At 44.6% G+C, this 17,680-nt stretch overlaps 2 protein-coding genes and 1 non-coding gene across 3 annotated transcripts; 1 reads left to right on the top strand and 2 right to left on the bottom strand.

Moving 5' to 3' along the window:
* Positions 1-505: 505 nt before the first annotated feature.
* On the top strand, positions 506-577 carry TRNAI-GAU (transfer RNA isoleucine (anticodon GAU)). Its single transcript has one exon. It is a non-coding gene; the product is annotated as a tRNA-Ile (tRNA).
* A 3,615-nt stretch (positions 578-4,192) lies between these two features.
* LOC132571457 (olfactory receptor 2G3-like) lies at positions 4,193-5,149 on the bottom strand. The gene has a single exon (XM_060238252.1). The coding sequence runs from the start codon at positions 5,147-5,149 to the stop codon at positions 4,193-4,195; it is 957 nt and encodes a 318-aa protein (XP_060094235.1).
* Positions 5,150-16,062: 10,913 nt separating this feature from the next.
* Positions 16,063-17,019, bottom strand: LOC132571971 (olfactory receptor 2G3-like). The gene has a single exon (XM_060238764.1). It carries the CDS (start codon positions 17,017-17,019, stop codon positions 16,063-16,065), a length of 957 nt encoding a protein of 318 aa, XP_060094747.1.
* Between the last annotated feature and the right edge of the window lie 661 nt (positions 17,020-17,680).

Raw genomic sequence — 17,680 nt, 5'->3', positions numbered from 1 at the left:
TCCCTGGAAAGTCAGATGCTGAAGTTGAAGCTCAAATACTTTGGCCACCAAATGAGAAGGGAGCACTCACTGGAGAAGATCCTGAAGTTTGGAAAGACAGAAGGCAAAAGAAGAAGGGGAGGGCAAAAGATGAGATGACTGGACAGTGTTACTGATGTAACTAACACGAATTTGAGCAGACTTCAGAGGATGGTGGAAGACAGGAGGGCCTGGCATGACTTTGTCTATGGGGTTGCAAAGAGTTGGACTCGACTGTGCAACTGAACAACAATGAGTTGGCAGTCAAGGCCACTAAGAGAGTATCTTATGTGGCCATGTTGCATCTGTGAGCTCATACCCGGCTCAATTGTTTAGAATGATTCAGTATCTGACTACTCTGCCACAAGGTAGATCAAATACTAGGGAATTGGATACAGGCTGAGAGGCTTTTGCAAGCTTTTTCACAGACAAAGTCTTGTTGCTCTGCCATGACCTCCCTGCCACAGTAGAGATAGTAAATAGGGGAGGGATGGTGGCTCAGTGGTAGAGCATCTGCTTGATAAGCAGAAGGTCCCAGGTTCAATCCCTGGCGTCTCCAAAAAAGGGTCCAGGCAAATAGGTGTGAAAAACCTCAGCTTGAGACCCTGGAGAGCCGCTGCCAGTCTGAGTAGACAATACTGACTTTGATGGACCAAGGGTCTGATTCAGTATAAGGCAGCTTCATATGTTCATATGTCCAAATGAACTCAAGGCTCCATTCACATCTTCTGGTCAGGTTCTGGATCGATTCACAACTCAGCCTGGAGGAAGTTGACAGAATACTCTCATCTCAACCTTACACCCAGCCACTTGCAGCCTTGACCCATGCCCATCGTAGCTAATTAAAGCTGGCTGTGATGGGTTACGAGCAGGTGTGGAATTCTAGGAGGAGTTCCTTTGCATATTAGGCCACACCCCCTTGATGTAGCCAATTCTCCAAGAGCTTACAATACTCTTTTTTGTAAGCTCTTGGAGGATTGGCTACATCGGGGTGTGTGACCTAATATGCAGATGAACTCCTCCTAGAATTCCATCCCTGGTTACGAGATCTCCTAAGGAGATTGTCAACAAGTCCCTCTTTGAAGGGACTTTCCCTGGGGCACTTATTTATTTATTTAATCATATTCATATCCCACCCTCTCCTAATGGATTTAGGGTGGCTAACAATTAAAAACAACATATAATTTTAAAACAAAATATACAGTAAAAGGCCATAATATAAAAAAATTTCAGTCAACAGAAAACCCAAGATGTGCATCGACATTACTAGTTGTTGTTTTGGCGTTACATTCATTGTTGTTACTAGATGTTATCTAGCGCTCTACAGATTCGTATACTGGTGTTGGTCAGGCTGTCAGTGCTGTGGAAGGAAGCAGTGGTCTGCCCACTCTTGAAAAAAACATCTTTGGATCCAACTGAATTGGCAAACTACTGGTTGGTATCCAACTTGCCTTTTTTGGGTAAGATAATTGCGAGAATGGTGGCAATTCAGCTGCTGAGCTTTCTGGATGACGCTTTCATATTAGATCCATTCCCTGGCTTTCTCCCAGGCAATGGGACAGAGATGGCACTAGTCACCCTCACAAATGAACTCCAAAGGTACCTGGATCAGGGCTAGTCAGCAGTACTGTTATTGTTAGGCCTTTCGGTGGCATTCAACATGGTCACCCGTCAGTTACTGACCCACTTCCTAGCTGATTCTGGGATTCAGGAATCTGCCTTGCACTGGCTTTCCTCTTTTCTTCAATATCAGGGACAAAGGGAGGTGTTAGGGGAGTACTGTCCAAAAGACACCCACTGGTATGCAGAGTACCACAAGGGGCTGTTCTCTCTCCAATGTTGTTTAATATCTACGTGTGCCTCCTTGCACAGATTGCCCGGAGGTATGGGCTAGGTTGTCACCAGTATGCGGATGACACCCAGCTCTATCTGTTGTTGGGCAGCCAGTCTGGCTCTGAACTGGAAGATCTGGACCTGGCGCTACAAGCCATAGTGGGGTGGCTCAGGTTGAGCCAAATGAAATTGAATCCAATAAAGATGGAGGTACTGTATCTAAGTCATGGCAGCCCAGGGTCAAGGATCTCACTCCCAACCTTTGATGGTGCCAGAGCCAGAGCTTTCAAGTTTGGGAGTGCTCTTGGATGCCTCCTTAACAGCGGAGGCCCAGGTAGCAGCCACTGCCAAGTCAGCTTTTTTACCACCTCTGGCAGATCAGGCAGTTGGTTCTCTTCCTCAAACGCAGCAATTTGGCAGCAGTGATCCATGCAGTGGTCTCCTCGAGACTGGATTACTGCAATGTTCTCTACATGGGGCTGCACTTGACCCAGAAGCTGCAACTGTGGCAGCCAGGCTGTTATTGGGATCTGTCTTCGAGGGAACCCATTCAGCCCGTGCTGAAGGCACTGTACTGGCTGCCTATAGCATACTGGGTTCACTTCAAGGTGCTTGTTCTTACTTATAAAGCCTTATATGGCTTGGGGCCAGCATACCTATGGGATTGCCTTTCCCCACATGTTCCCCAGAGAGTATTATGGTCAGGATCTCAAAAACTTCCCAGCCCCAAAGATGCCAGACCGGCTATGATGAGGGCTAGGGCCTTTTCAGTTGCAGCACTGGTGCTGGTGTAGGGTTGCCAAGTCCAATTCAAGAAATATCTGGGGACTTTGGGGGTGGAGCCAGGAGACATTGGGGATGGAGCCAGGAACAAGGGTGTGACAAGCATAATTGAACTCCAAGGGAGTTCTGGCCATCACATTTAAAGGGACAGCACACCTTTTTAAATGTCTTTCTTCCATAGGAAATAATGAAGGATAGGGGTACCTTCTTTTGGGGCTCATAGAATTGGACCCCCTGGTCCAATCGTTTTGAAACTTGGTGGGTACTTTGGGGAGAGGCACTAAATACTATACTGAAAATTTGGTGCCTCTAACTAAAAAGAAAACAGCTCCCGCAGAGCCCCCAAAACCTCCAGATCAATTCCCCTTTATACCCTATGAGAATTGATCTCCACATAGGGAATAATGAAGTGCTCAGCAGATGTTTCCCTCCTCTCCCCACCCCGTTTCTGGCAACTTTGAAGCGAGGGATTGGCCTCTCTACTCACGAGATGCTGCCAACTTCTCCAAAGTAACACAGACACACGATCCCAAGAGGAAGCCTTTCCAAGCGGAGACTGAAGCCTCCGCAGGGGGAAAGTCACATGATCCTCTGGGGGCGGGGCTTCCCCCCGCCGGCCAGCTGACTGGGGGCAGGAAGGATCCTGGGAAAGTGGAAGAACCCCCGCTGGGACCTGCGGATTGGCAAGCCTATGCTGGTGGAATGAGCTCCCTGAAGACATCAGAGCCTTTTGGGATCTTTTTCAATTTTGCAGGGCTTACAAGACAGCTCTTCCACCAGGCCTCCAACTAAGACACCACACACAACTGTGCTTGGTGCACTGTGCACTGTGCACCAGGGAGCCTACACTTTGGATTTCCATCTAGTATTGATTGGATCTCCTATCTGTATATGGCGATCATGGACTGCTGCATTTCGCCATCACACGTATAGCATTTTATGATGTTTTTACTGTTTTAAATTGTTTTATGGTGAACTATGTCAGTTCAGCTCTTGTAAGTTGCCCTAAGCCCACCTTGGCAGGGAGGGCAGGGTATAAATTGAACAAATAAAATAAAATAAATAAAAGTAAAATAAATTTAAAATTATATACACAGTAGATTTTTTGACTTGTTAATGCTCTCTTTATAATGTCCCCCCACCTTTTCTGCTCTTTGCAGCTTCTAGTATAAATGTGTCTGCCTAATGGACAGGGCTTTTGGGGGGCAGAAGCGTACAGGTGCAGAGCTCCATCTGGGCTGGCCAGGGATCCAAATGGCATGGTGGGGAAAGTGTAGGGAGGCATCTTTAAGCACCTCCCCAATGACTTCAGTCTTCTCCAGCATGCCCACAACTACCCTGCAAAAGATGAGCAACTACCCTGTAAAAGATCCAGACTAAATAATAGTTTAACCTTGAAACTCCCTGGAAAGTCATAAGTAAATGAAAGGATGGTATAAATTTGAAATGAACAATAAAGTGATTTGCAAACCAACAAAAAAAAAATAGAAGTCATTGTAAAGAAGTTTTTATTAAAAGGTAATGGCTAGCCTCTGAAAGAATTTTGGGTGCCATTTGTCTAAACAGTTGCATTCCTGTTAATTGCTTTTCTTAGAGCTCTGTGTACCTCTTTGTTCCTCAGTGTATAGATTAATGGGTTAAGCATGGTGGTGATGAATGTATAGAAGAGGGAGATCATTTTGCCTCGGTCACGGGAGTAGTTGGATGGGGACGGGAGATAACTGAAAATGGCAGTGCCATAGAACAGTGAAACCACAATGAGGTGCGAGGCACAGGTGTTGAAAGCCTTGCGCCTGCCTTCAGCTGAGCGGATCCTCACCACTGCAACTGTAATGTAACCATAAGAGACTATGATGAGGCTCAGTGGAACAAGAAGTAAGACTACAACAGCAAAAGAGAGCACGGCTTCATTCACGGAAGTATCAACACAGGCCATTTTGATAAAAACTGGTACTTCACAGAAAAAATGATCCACCTTGTTCTGTCCACATAATGGGAGCTTAAGAGTCATCACTGTTTGCACCAGTGAGTTGCCAAAGCCGCTCACCCAGGAAACAGCAGCCATTTTAAAACAAAGGGACTGGCTCATAATGACAGTGTAGCGCAGAGGTTGACAGATTGCTGCATAACGGTCATAAGCCATGAATGCTAACAGAATACACTCTGTAGAGCCCAAAGCTAGAGAGATGTACAGCTGTCCCAAACAGGCAGCATAGGTGATGGTCTTCCTTGTTCTCCAAAAATTCACCAGCATCTGCGGTCCAAGGCTGGTGGTGAAACAGAGGTCAAGGAAGGAGAGGTTCCCAAGGAAGAAATACATAGGAGTGTGGAGGTTTGGATCTATCCAAGATAGAACAATGATGGTTGTGTTGCCTAGGAGGGCCATTGTGTAGCAAATCAGGACAAATGCAAAAAGAAACATCTCCAAGTGTGGGCGGTCAGCCACTCCCAACAAGATGAATTCTCCTGGATAGCTTAAGTTGAGGTGTTCCCATATGGCCTCACTGTACTTCATCTGTAGAAACCAGGAATCAAATAGTGAATACCAGACAAGGAAATGGAAGTTGGTGAGAACAGAAACAGTATTAGCAGACTGCTGTGATTTGTATAAGGGACTCTCAAGACCAAATTGGAATTTAGCAGTTCTCCAGAATCCAGGTTTAAGGTCTAGCTAATAAAGTTGTGAAGTCTGTCCTTCACTAGTTTCAATCTGACTTGAACTATATGTGATCTATAGAGGGAGCAAGAGTCTCACTTTTTACACTTCCAAAGATATTAGGGATTACACCACCGCCGCCCTCATACACACACACACTCTTAAGGAAAACTAATCATCTAATGCCAGCATTTTCTTCATTGAATCTCACTAGTTTAATCCAGAGATGATGGCAACATCAGTTCCAGAATGGTTTGGTGTTGGTGCATTGGGTCCAATTAATTTAGGTTAAGAGAAGGGTATTTGAAGATACCACCATGATTCATGAACGACATTTAAAAGAAGACAACACTAAATGGGTTGGATCAGTGTTTTCATAGGGGCCAAAACTTCCATCCAAAGAGCACAATTTTCTTGCCTCTAAATTCCTGGATCAGTTCAACATACCCTGAGTTTCTGTTCCCAGAGTTGGGGGAACAGAATTCCAAAGGGCATTTTCAGCTGCTATGGTGCGGGGTGGGCAAGTTAAGAAAATAGTGTCCAGTAGGTTAAAACCTTTGAACCCATGCTCTGACCTGGATAGCCCAGGCTAGCCTGATTGCGTCTGATCTCAGAAGCTAAGTAGGGTCAGCCTTAGCTAGCATTTGGAAGGGATACCAGAGTCATGACACAGAGCAGGAAATGGCAAACCACTTCTGATATGTTTCTTACCTTTAAATTAAAAAAAAGTCTAGCTCGCCACCTAGTGTTGCATAACACTAAAAGAGTTAGAATTTCTAGCTACCAGACAATCTTTTGATCTCCTTTGTATGGTACACACAATGCCATACAACAACTATCAATTACTAGGAATAAGGCCCATTGTGGAGAAAAATACAACAGGCTTTAAAAAGAGGCTCTGGGCGAGTGCCCCCCCCCACTCTTGCTGTCTTCCCACCCACCCAAGTGAAGGCATTCATTCCCTTCCCACCACGACAACAATAGGAGCTTATCTTCAAACCCTACCCTTTCCAGGCTCCACCCCTCAAATATCCAGGAATTTCCCAACCTGAAGTTATCAGCCATTAAATCACATTGATTGTCATCATTTTCCTGTCCCCCTTTTGATCTGCACAACAACCCTGTGAGGTAGGTTAGGCTGATAGTCTGACTGATCAGAAAACATCCAGCCAGCTTCCACAACAAGAACCTGGGTCTGGCAGACCCTGCTCTAAAGCACTAACTCCTATGCAATGGTAAACCACCCCGAAGGCAATGGTAAACCACCTTGAAGGCAATGGTAAACCACCCCGTAAAAAGTCTGCCATGAAAATGTTGTGAAAGCAAAGTCACCCCAGAGTCGAAAACGACTGGTGCTTGCACAGGGGACTACCTTTACCTTTTTTTTTTTCTTACGGACTGTTTTCATCTGCATTTGGATAGTAGATCTAATTTAATCTCCCTTTTCAAAAGGGTTGAGACTCAAGCAAGGCAGGCCAAAACTAAATCTAATCAACTATATCAAAAATCTTCTCAAAAGTATTAAATAGTTCCAGTCTGAAACTTATTACAGTTCACAAGTGTCTGTTCTCTCTCTCCATCATTTTTCATTCTGAAAATTCCAAGGGTTCTGTGTAAATTTCCCCCTCTTAACCCTCACTTACCTCAGATCCCTTTTCATCTTTCAAACTCCTTCCTCCTTTCATCTTCATACAGCTTGTTCTTAGAATCAATTTTTTTTACATACCTTCCTGTGACATCTTTTTTTCCAGAATAGAAGACAACCAGAAATAAAGTGTTCAAGGAGTTGGCACATCTACATCTCAAGAGTAAATATGAGCCTTATGTCACCTTGAAGACCTGCAAGTTTTGATTCTCACAAAAGGTTTCCTGATATAGATTGGAGCCTATTTCAGCAGATACATGTAGTGGGCAGTGTTCCCTACACCTGAGTGGCCACTCATTAATGCAGAAAGCCCTGCTCATGAGCAATCTGGAGCTGTGCTGGGTCTTGCACTGCCCATTGCCCATTTTAAGATTACTCAATAATACAAGAGGAGTTAGCAGTGCTAGTCTATCACTGCAAAATGGCAAAGAGTCAAACAGAACCTTCAAGACTAACACATTTTATTGTAGCATACTGCAGCATACAATGAAAAGAGCTGTGTTTCTTGAAAGCTTATGCTGCAATAAAATTTGTTAGACTTAAAGGTGCTACTGGACTCTTTACTATTTAATAATACAAGGGGACCATGGTGTCAAACACTGAATACACAAAACACACTGTGCATCTCAATCATATACAACTAACAAACCTCTATTCCTGGATATATACCCTCTCAGCAAAATCATCTCAAAATTCTATATCATGTCTAATAAATACTCTTACATTTATACATACAATTGCACTTTTCCAAAAATTCATTTAAAAAATCATGGGCACAAAAGGATTAAACAAAATTCAGTTTCAGCTTTGAAAGTCTATTTAAACACTTCTGTAGTGACAAATATATAATTCAACTGAGAAATCCTATACAGTTTACAAGGTATTAAAGCAGTTATATTTGGCTCAGGATGTGAACTGCTTCATCAGTAGAGGGGGAAATAAGAGAGAACATGGGTAGTGAGTTCTCATTCAGCTATATGAGGTTATGAAGAAAAACACTTTTTAAAACAGAAGGGCCAAACTGCCATGAAATGCAGGAAAGGCAATTTAAGAGGTGATTAGGTAAAATTCTAATCTGAGAAAGAAGAGTACAGAGATCCAAACTTGTAGTAACTGGGATGACACTATTTTCCTATTTAGCAAACCAAATTAACATCTATAATGATTTACCTTGCAAAGAAAGTCTGAAGAGTTTTACCTGTTTTTAGTTTAGAAAAAAGAAATACAATTGATGACCTAACTACATGTTACGTGTAAATGCACATAATAGAAACCGAAAAAAACATTTTCCCCCTCTTCTTTACACACACAGACACACACAAAGTCAGAATCAGAAGGGGATTATCAAAGACGGTTCTTTGATCCAAATCTCCCAGTGTGGTCCCAAAACCAAGATTATGAGGACTAGAAAGCCCAGAAATAAATACAAAAAGAATTCAGTCTCATCTCTGTCAACTCCAAGCAATTTGGCCTGGGAAATATGCATTGAATGTTACATCTCTGCTTTCTTGATTCATTTCCTATATTTTTCTATAGTTTTTAATATTTCCCCACCTTCTCTGAATGCTTCTGCCTCCCCATCCTCACCTTTGGCTTGCTCAGAAGCAGACACCACTCTTGATTCCTCCAGATCCTTTTTCATGTGCTGTTGAAAAGTAACTTTGAGGAATCTATGCTGGAGAGAGAGAGGTCCATGAGTACACACACAATTTATTCTCTTGCCTACAGGAGACCTGAGTCTTTCTTCAGAGAGTAGGTGGCTTATCTCATGGCCAGTGTTCCTTGGATCACCTCTGGATGGACCTCTGTAAGACTAATACTTAATTTGTTGGGAATGGAGTGAGAACTGGAGATTTGGGTGGAGTTGTGAATGGAAGTGAGAGATGCTTTCTAGGAGGCAGACATACAGAAAGCAAGAGCCAAATGAAGAGAAGCAGACAGTTAAGGAAGACACTCAGACCTTGAGAGATAGAGGGAAAGGGGGAAGAGGAGGAATGGAAAATGGGGGAAAGAAAGGCTGACTGGAGGACACCATGGGAGAAAAGCAGGAGTGAATCTGGTGTGCAGGTGCAGCTCAGCCTTAGGCATCTTTACTTGGCAATGAATTTCATTGCATTCAATAGTAGGTCTGCAGCCTTAGACAGACCCAGAACAGAAGTGAACTATGTTAATTAGATGATGACCTGGATAGCCCAGGCTATCCCAATCTTGTTAGATTTTGAAAGGTAAGCAGGATTGGCCCTGGCAAGTATTTGGATGGGAGTCCCTAAGCAGGATCCCTATGCAAGGTCCCTACGCAGAACCAGGCAATGGTAATCCACCTCTGAACATCTCTTGCCTGCAAACCCTATGTGTGTGTCGTAGGTCAGCTGTGATTTGATGGCAAAAATAGCAATCCTCACAAGCTTGACGCAAGTATATAGAGAAAGGCAAAAACAGAAACAAAAAATTCTAAGCCAGGCCAGCCCTCACTGTTGGGCACTCTAGGCAAGACTAACTTCTGGTGACCCCACCCTCCCTGCACTGATAACATCACTGAGTCACATGGGGGCACCGAATTCAGTGCCCCAGAAGGCCAACACCCTAGACAATCACTTAGTTTGCCTAGTGGCAAGGCTGGCCCTGGTTCTAAGGCACAGTTATGATTAGGGAAAAGTAAAACAAGTAAGGCAGCTGAGGGTTGGGGTTGTGGATAGGAAAAAGAGGAAGAATATGGACATAGAACAGCAGAATATGAGAGAGCTACAGAGGCCTTTTCCACACAGTCTCCTACTCCATATCAGGTCAGGATTGTGCGCCGGATTTAGTGAAGAGTTCCGCACATTTTGGTCGTTTTCGCACTCACCTTAATCAGCAGCGACGACCCTCTTCACCGCGCAGGATCTGCGCGGATTTCGCACTAATTGCCGCGGAGCACCCAGAAGAGCCGGAAAGTCCCGGCGCTTTTGCGGCGCAAATGGAAACTGTTTTTTGGCAGTTTCCGTTTGCGCCGCAAAAGCGCTGGGAATTTCCGGCTCTTCTGGGTGCTCCGCGGCAATTAGTGCGAAATCCGCGCAGATCCTGCGCGGTGAAGAGGGTCGTCACTGCTGATTAAGGTGAGTGCGAAAACGACCTTTGCTTCTGATCAAATTTTTGCTCCTTCTTTTCTGCCTCTAACATGGATTTTCTGGACACCTGATTTTTGCGGTGTCACTTTGTTTGCTCCTTTTTTAAAACCGCGACTATGTGTGCGGAAATCACACATTTGGGGAAAGATTGCCCACCCCTTGGCAGATATTCACGCCCACCATTCTCCCTCCTAATGACGCATATGGTGACACTGCAAATGCTTTTCTAGCTACCACCCGCAATGGCGCCTCGGGCCTCTTTTTTAAAAAACCTGCATACCGTTTGCATTACAAACATTAGCCGCCCTGAGCCCGCCTTGGTGGGGTAGGGCGGGATATAAATCAAGTAAAATGAAAATGAAAAAAATGCAACATAATTTCAGGCCGTTTCTGAAGTATCATTCCTATCAAATGCCATGTTATTAAGAAATTGCTTGCTGCTGAGCCACAATAGTGTCTCACGATTTTTTTTTAAAGACTACAAACGTTTTGTGTTGCAACATAATTTCAGGCCATTGCCCGCCCTTTCTGCAGTATCATTCCGATATATGCTATTTTGAAATCAATTCCTGCTCATAATTGAGCAGGGGAGGGCTGAACAGGAGGAAGTGATACAATGCCTGGACGGGTTGGTGGAGCTCGAGCAGCAGAAAATCAGCATGATGAGGGAAGAGGCAGAGAATGACAGGCAAGACAGGAATGTGATGAATGAGACACTTCAGCAGAATGTTGCTGTGATGAAGGCAGCTGTGGATGGCATGTTGCAGCTGAAGGATGTTTTCTCAGGTATGGTGGACTCAATAGTGCCCCGTCAAGCTCCAAAGCTGCCTTCAATTGCAGCTGGAAATGCAACTGTCCCAGCAAAGGGAAAACGTTGCAAGAAGCAGCAAAACCTCTTTGGAGAGTGCGCAAGGAAGTAATCATCACAGAGATTGTTGAAGACAGAGATATTGCCGTTATTTCAAAAAATGTGTCTACTGCTCCAAGCACCCTCCAACATCTGTTTGTGAGCATGCTTGAGAAAAAAGTTAAATAAAATATGGCGTTCCCTGAGCTTGGTTTCTTCAGAATCCCCTCCCCCCAAAATTCAAGCAGTGGTGGCTAAATACTGATGACCAATCAGAATGCAGACAGAGATCGAAGCACCTATCGGTTATGCTATAACGTAACCACACATGCAAGCAAAAAAAAAAAAAAGGGGTGGAGTCAGATGCCTGGAAAAGGGGGAAAGGAACAAAATTTGAGACGGATTAGTCAATGCGGAACCATTTGCTCTGGACAACACTCCAAAGTTGAGGCAGTAGTGCGGAAACAAAATTTGATCGGGGGAAAATAAACCTGCGGCACACAAGAAGCAAACAGACCAGTGCAGAAAAGGCCATAGTGAGTAACTTCTTTGCTTCCCACCCTGTTCTGCCTGATTACTTCAGCCCAGGGTCTTGGCTATTCTGCCTCTGGATTGCCTCACAGGCAATCTTTGCATGTGTCCAGAAAAATCTCCTGGAAGCTTGGCCAGTTTGGTGTAGTTGTTAAGTGTGTGGACCCTAATCTGGAAGAAAGGGTTTGATTCCCTACTCCTTCACATGCACCTTCTGGTATGACCTTGGGTCAGTCACAATTCTGTCAGAGCTATTCTCTCAAGAGCAGTTCAAAGTGAGCTCTCTCAGCCCCATGTACCTTACAGGGTGTCTGTTGTGAGGAAGGAAAGGGAAAGGAGATTGTAGGCTGCTCTGAGACTCTGAATGAAGGGCAGGCTATAAATCCAATTTCTTCTTCTTCTTCTTTTCTTCTTCTTTCAGAGCACCTTGCAGCAGGCAGGAGACTTCTTTTATCAATGCCATACAGAGGGCTTGCTCGTATCCTGTCTCCAGAGGCAACAGGAAGTTGAAAACAAGTTCTCCAGAAAATGGTCAGTTGTCGAGAAAAATACTTCAGATGCTATGATCAACAAAAAACAGAAGAGACCCTCTCACTACTGCAGGAGTATACTGCATACTCACTAAGCACTAGTTTTCACTCCATTGAGAAGAGATAAAACTGGCTCAAAGCATCAACACTTTTTTGCAACAACACAGCTCCAGGAAGCTTCAGCTGATCATAGGAATGCTACAAAGTTCCTCTCCATTGAAACACATAGACAAAGTTGCAAGAAAAACATGGACTAGATTTTCTGTTCACATCTGCTCTGCCCAGAAGCCTGAAAAGAAAATCCATTCCACATTTTCTTTGCAGCTTTGTTTTCAGCTTTAGCCTCTGCAAAGAGAAGGCAGAAGGAGCTGGGAACATTGTTGGCAGCCTCAGAGCTTCACAGGGTGAGGACAGGAGGGGGAAGAAGAGAGCCCTGTGGGCCTGATTGAAGTCCTGGGTGGGCTGGTTTAGCCTGCAGGCTGCACGTTTGATTCCCCTGCTATAGCGGTTAAGGATCTTAAAACCTTCTGTGACACAATTTATGAATGAAAAAAGCCTCTTTCTGTAAGAAAATCCTGGAGGCATCCACATGATTATATTTATGTCCCTTGAAGACATATATATCCATGCATTCAATTTCTTCGTAAGAATGCCTGAATTCACTATAGTGGGACACAATTGTCGTGTCCTGCACACCGGACTTAACACATGCTTTATGTTCTAAATAGCAGGCTCTAAGGCTGTGCATACTGGATCCTATGTAATATTTGACACAAGGACAGTGGACAATGTAAATAATTCTTTTGGACTCGGATGTGCTGAAATGTGAGAACCTCCAAGTGTAACCATTGATTATGATTCTGTTCAATTCCATTGTTTTTTCACATATAGAACACTGTGACGGCGATGAAAGGTTCGGGGACGTGGGTTCGAATCCCACCGCTGCCACCAATTATGACAGTTTGCCTTGTTCGCTTCTATAGGCAGCATATGGCGACCCCAGCCCCTATTTCAGCCTCGGTTCTTCCTTTTGAATTTTACCTCATGACTACTGAACACAAGGGGTGGGTATAATATGGGTTTCTCAATACTAGTCTCTTCGGGGGTTTTGTTTTGTTTTCAGATGGATGGAGAACTCAATATGTAGGGGACCACAGCAGCTTTGATGGTTATTCCCAATATACAGGCACCAGAGAACTTAAAAGTAAACCACAGACTTTTATTTACACACAGTCTCCAACTGGGGAATGGGAAGTATTTACATGGGCTATATTGTATCTCAGATAAATAACAGTTGCTAAATAGTTCAGGCTTTATAGTACAAATTTTACTTAGGTCTCTCAGGGTTCACAGTTCATATATACTTCACTCTCCAACACTATTTTAGGTTGACCTCTTGGGCTTAATGTGTCTGGTCTTTTGAGCCGACTGGTGTCTCTACTCCCAGCCCTTCTGATTCCTCTAGACCCACATCTTTCCCTCATCAACCTCGTTAGTTCTTAAGAGAAGTGTATATGTTTCTGTGACCTCTCATGTCTTTCACTGTGACTCTCCTTTTGTCACACTCAGCCCCTTGGCTGTCTCTATAGAGCTAGCAGTGAGCTTCACTTCACTCGAAGTCTCTCCTCAGCTCCTGTCTCAGCTCCTTCTCCTCAGCTCTCCGCTGATAATTTCCTGTCGCTTCAACTCTCTGCTGAAAAACCAACTGCTCTCTTCAACTGTCTCCCTCTGACAGTTATTCACTGATGACTCCCCAGCCGTTAACTGTCAATCACTCCTCCTGAGAGTTCCGGGCACTCCGCCCCCCACCCTCAGATCATCTGACTCAGGCTCTATGAGTCCTTAGTTTTTCTATTAACCCTTCCATTACTGTCACAAACACCTTTTACACTTGAAATGGCCTATTGACAAGCCCGATGGATCTTGCCTAGTGCTGTAAACCTTATTAACATATCTCCCGAGGTCCTACATCATTTCCATCCTATAACTGGCATGCTAGAACATCTGGGTAAATTAGCAATGAGTCAATAACATGCCAATGTTTCTGTATAATGGCCTGAATACACTTAGCCCTAACAGAGTATTTAAACGCACATGCACGTACATTCTCATGTCTGCGCTTCTGTTCACTCTGCTCCTGTAACAACTTGCATCTGGACAACTCACTACCTTTTACAATTGCACTCTCAACCACTTCAGTTGGATACCCCCTGCACCTCAGATGTTCCTTTAACCATATGCTTGTGTTGATGTAATCATTCTCCCTGGTGCACCAGGGAGATGTCCAGACACAGATGTCCAGCTCCTGTGAGCTCCTGCTGAATTCAAGATCTGCATATTAGATCCATTCTGCTCTGGCTTTTTCCCAAGCCATGGGATGGCACTAGTTGCCCTCATGGATGAACTCTGAAGGCACCTGGATTGAGGCAGGTTGGCAGTACTGTTGTTGTTAGACCTGTCCGTGGCTATCAACATGGTTGCCCATCATTTACTGATCCACTACCTTGCCGACGCTGGAATTCAGGGGTCTGCCTTTCACTGACTTTCCACTTTCCTTCAAGGTCAGGGACAAAGGGTGACACTAGAGGAGCAGCTGTCCCAGAGGCACCCACTGGTGTGAAGAGTACCACAAGGGGCTGTTCTCTCCTCAAGGTTATTTAACATCTACATGTGCCCCCTTGCCCAGATTGCCCAAAGGTATGGGCTAGGTTGTTACCACTATGCAGATGACACAAGCTCTATCTGTTGTTGGGTGGTCAGTCTGGCTCTGAACTGGAAGATCTGCACCTGGCGGTGCAAGCCATAGTAGGGTGGCTCAGGCTGAGCCAACTGAAATTGAATCTGATGAAGATGGAGGTACTGTATCTAAGTTGCAGAGGCCCAGGGTCAAGGATCTCACTCCTGAGCTTTGATGGGGTGCCACTGGTGCCATAGATTAGGAGTTTGGGAGTGCTCGTGGATGCCTCCTTAATAACGAAGGCCCAAGTAGCAGCCACTGCCAAGTCAGCTTTTTACCACCTTCTGCTGATCAGGCAGTTTGTTCTCCTTGAATGCAGCAATATGGCAACAGTGATCCATGCATTGGTCACCTCGAGACTGGATTACTGTAATGCTGTCTATACTGGGCTGCACTTGACCCAAATCTGGAAGCTGCGTCTGGTGCAGAATGTTGCAGCCAGGCTGTTATTGGGTTTCTCCTCAAAGGAGCACATTCAGCCTGTGCTGAAGGCACTGTACTGGCTGCCTATAGCATACCAGATTCACTTCAAGGTGCTGGTTCTTGCCTATAAAGCTTTATATGGCCAGGGGCCTACATACCTATGGGACTGCCTTTCCTCACATGTTCCCCAGAGAGTACTATGGTCAGGATATCAAAATCTCTGTGTACTCCCCAGCCCCAAAGTTGCCAGACTGGCTATGTCTAGGGCTAGGGCCTTTTCGGTTGCAGCCCGGCACTGGTGGAATGGCCTCCCTGAAGACATCAGAGCCCAATGGGATCTTTTACAATTTGGCAGGGCTTACAAGACTGAATTCTTCCACAAGGTCTTCAACTAAGACGCTGCACACACCAATCTAACAATAGCTGCCTGTGCTTGGTGCACTATATAATACTCCGGTTTTATTTTGCCACCAAAAATCAGGTTTCTCTTCTGGTTTGAATTTATTTATTTATTTTGATGCAGATAGAGACAGAATTTGCATATTATTTAATAGCTGGTTTAATCAACTGAATGATGATGACCTATGTTTGGAAAGAAATGGAAGGGTAACCATGAGGATTTTCCTGGGGGTTTAAGCAGTATTTGTTACCTTTGACCATTACAACCCTCTCAGCTAATGGCTAGTGTGGCAAAAAAAACCCCAGTGCAGTCTTGCAAGCTGATACCATTAGGAAGGGGATGTGCAACTACCCTGTAAAAGATCCAGACTAAATAATAGCTTAATCTTGAAACTCCTTGGAAAATCATTAGTAAATGAAAGGATGGTATAAATGTGAAATGAAGAGTAAAGTGATTTGCAAACCAACAAAAAAAATTATAGAACTGATTGTTGGCAAGTTTTTATTAAAAGGCTAGAGGTTAGCCCCTAAAATAATTTTGGGTGTCATTTGTCTACATTGTTGCATTCCTGTTAATTGCTTTTCTTAGAGCTCTGTGTACCTCTTTGTTCCTCAGTGTATAGATTAATGGGTTAAGCATGGTGGTGACATACGTATAGAAGAGGGAGATCATCTTGCCTCGGTCACGGGAGTAGTTGGACGGGGATTGGAGATAACTGAAAATGGCAGTGCCATAGAAGAGTGAAACCACAATGAGGTGCGAGGCACAGGTGTTGAAAGCCTTGCGCCTGCCTTCAGCTGAGCGGATCCTCACCACTGCAACTGTAATGTAACCATAAGAGACTATGATGAGGCTCAGTGGAACTAGGAGGAAGACTACACTGGCAGAAAAAAGCACAGCTTCATTCACTGAAGTATCCACACAGGCCAGTTTGAGAAAAGCTGGTACTTCACAGAAAAAATGATCCACCTTGTTCTGTCCACACAATGGGAGTTTAAGAGTCATCACTGATTGCACCAGTGAGTTGCCAAAGCCGCTCACCCATGAAACAGCAGCCATTTTAAAACACAGGGACTGGCTCATAATGACTGTGTAGTGCAGAGGTTGACAGACAGCTGCATACCGGTCATAAGCCATGAATGCTAACAGAATACACTCTGTAGAGCCCAAAGCTAGAGAGATGTACAGCTGTCCCACACAGGCAGCATAGGTGATGGTCTTCCTTATTCTCCAAAAATTCACCAGCATCTGCGGTCCAAGGCTGGTGGTGAAACAGAGGTCAAGGAAGGAGAGGTTTGCAAGGAAGAAATACATAGGAGTGTGGAGGTTTGGATCTATCCAAGATAGAACAATGATAGTTGTGTTGCCTAGGAGGGTCATCGTGTAGCAGATCAGGACGAGTGCAAAAAGCAACATCTCCAAGTGTGGACGGTCAGCCACTCCCAACAAGATGAATTCTCCTTGGTGACTTAGATTAAGGTGTTCCCATAAGGCCTCACTGTATTTCATCTATAAAAACCAGGAAACAAATAGTGAATACCAGGCAAGGAAATGGAAGTTCGTGAGAACAGCTGAGAACAGAAAGAGCATTAGCTTAGCTGAATTGCTGTGATTTGTGTAAGAGACTCTCATGACCAAATTAGAATTTAGTACGTTAGGCTTTCCAATCCCCAGGTCCCAGTGAGGGATCCCCTGATTTTACAGGCTTCCCCCCTCCCCACAGCCACCATGTACCTCTAGATCTCTGGCAAGACCTGCAAACAGTTTTAAAATGTGTGTGTGTGTGCCTTTAAATTGGAGCAAGAAGCAGGAAGTACTTCATGGGGAAGGGTCAGCAACAGCAGACCCTCCATTTGTTTTGCTTTCATTTCAGAGCAAGTGAGTGTGTGTGTAAAAGAGAGCAGCGTAGCCCCTGTACTTTCCAGACCTCGTTTTGCAGGCACCAGAGACAGTTAAATGTGTGTGTGAGTGAGAGAGAAAGCGGGGGGAAAGGAGGGAAGGGAACTCTATTATTCCCTATGGAGACTTATTCTCATAGGAAATAATGGAGAATAGATCTGGGGCTCTGGAGTGGGGCTGTTGTTATTTGAGGTAGAGGAACCACCTTTGCAGCATAGCATCCAGTGCCTCTCCCCCAAATACCCCCCAAGTTTCAAAAAGATTGGACCAG

This window comes from Heteronotia binoei, chromosome 5 (genome assembly GCF_032191835.1).
Source record: "Heteronotia binoei isolate CCM8104 ecotype False Entrance Well chromosome 5, APGP_CSIRO_Hbin_v1, whole genome shotgun sequence".
Taxonomy (NCBI): Eukaryota; Metazoa; Chordata; class Lepidosauria; order Squamata; family Gekkonidae; genus Heteronotia; species Heteronotia binoei.
This window is presented reverse-complemented; position numbering and strand designations above follow the sequence as displayed.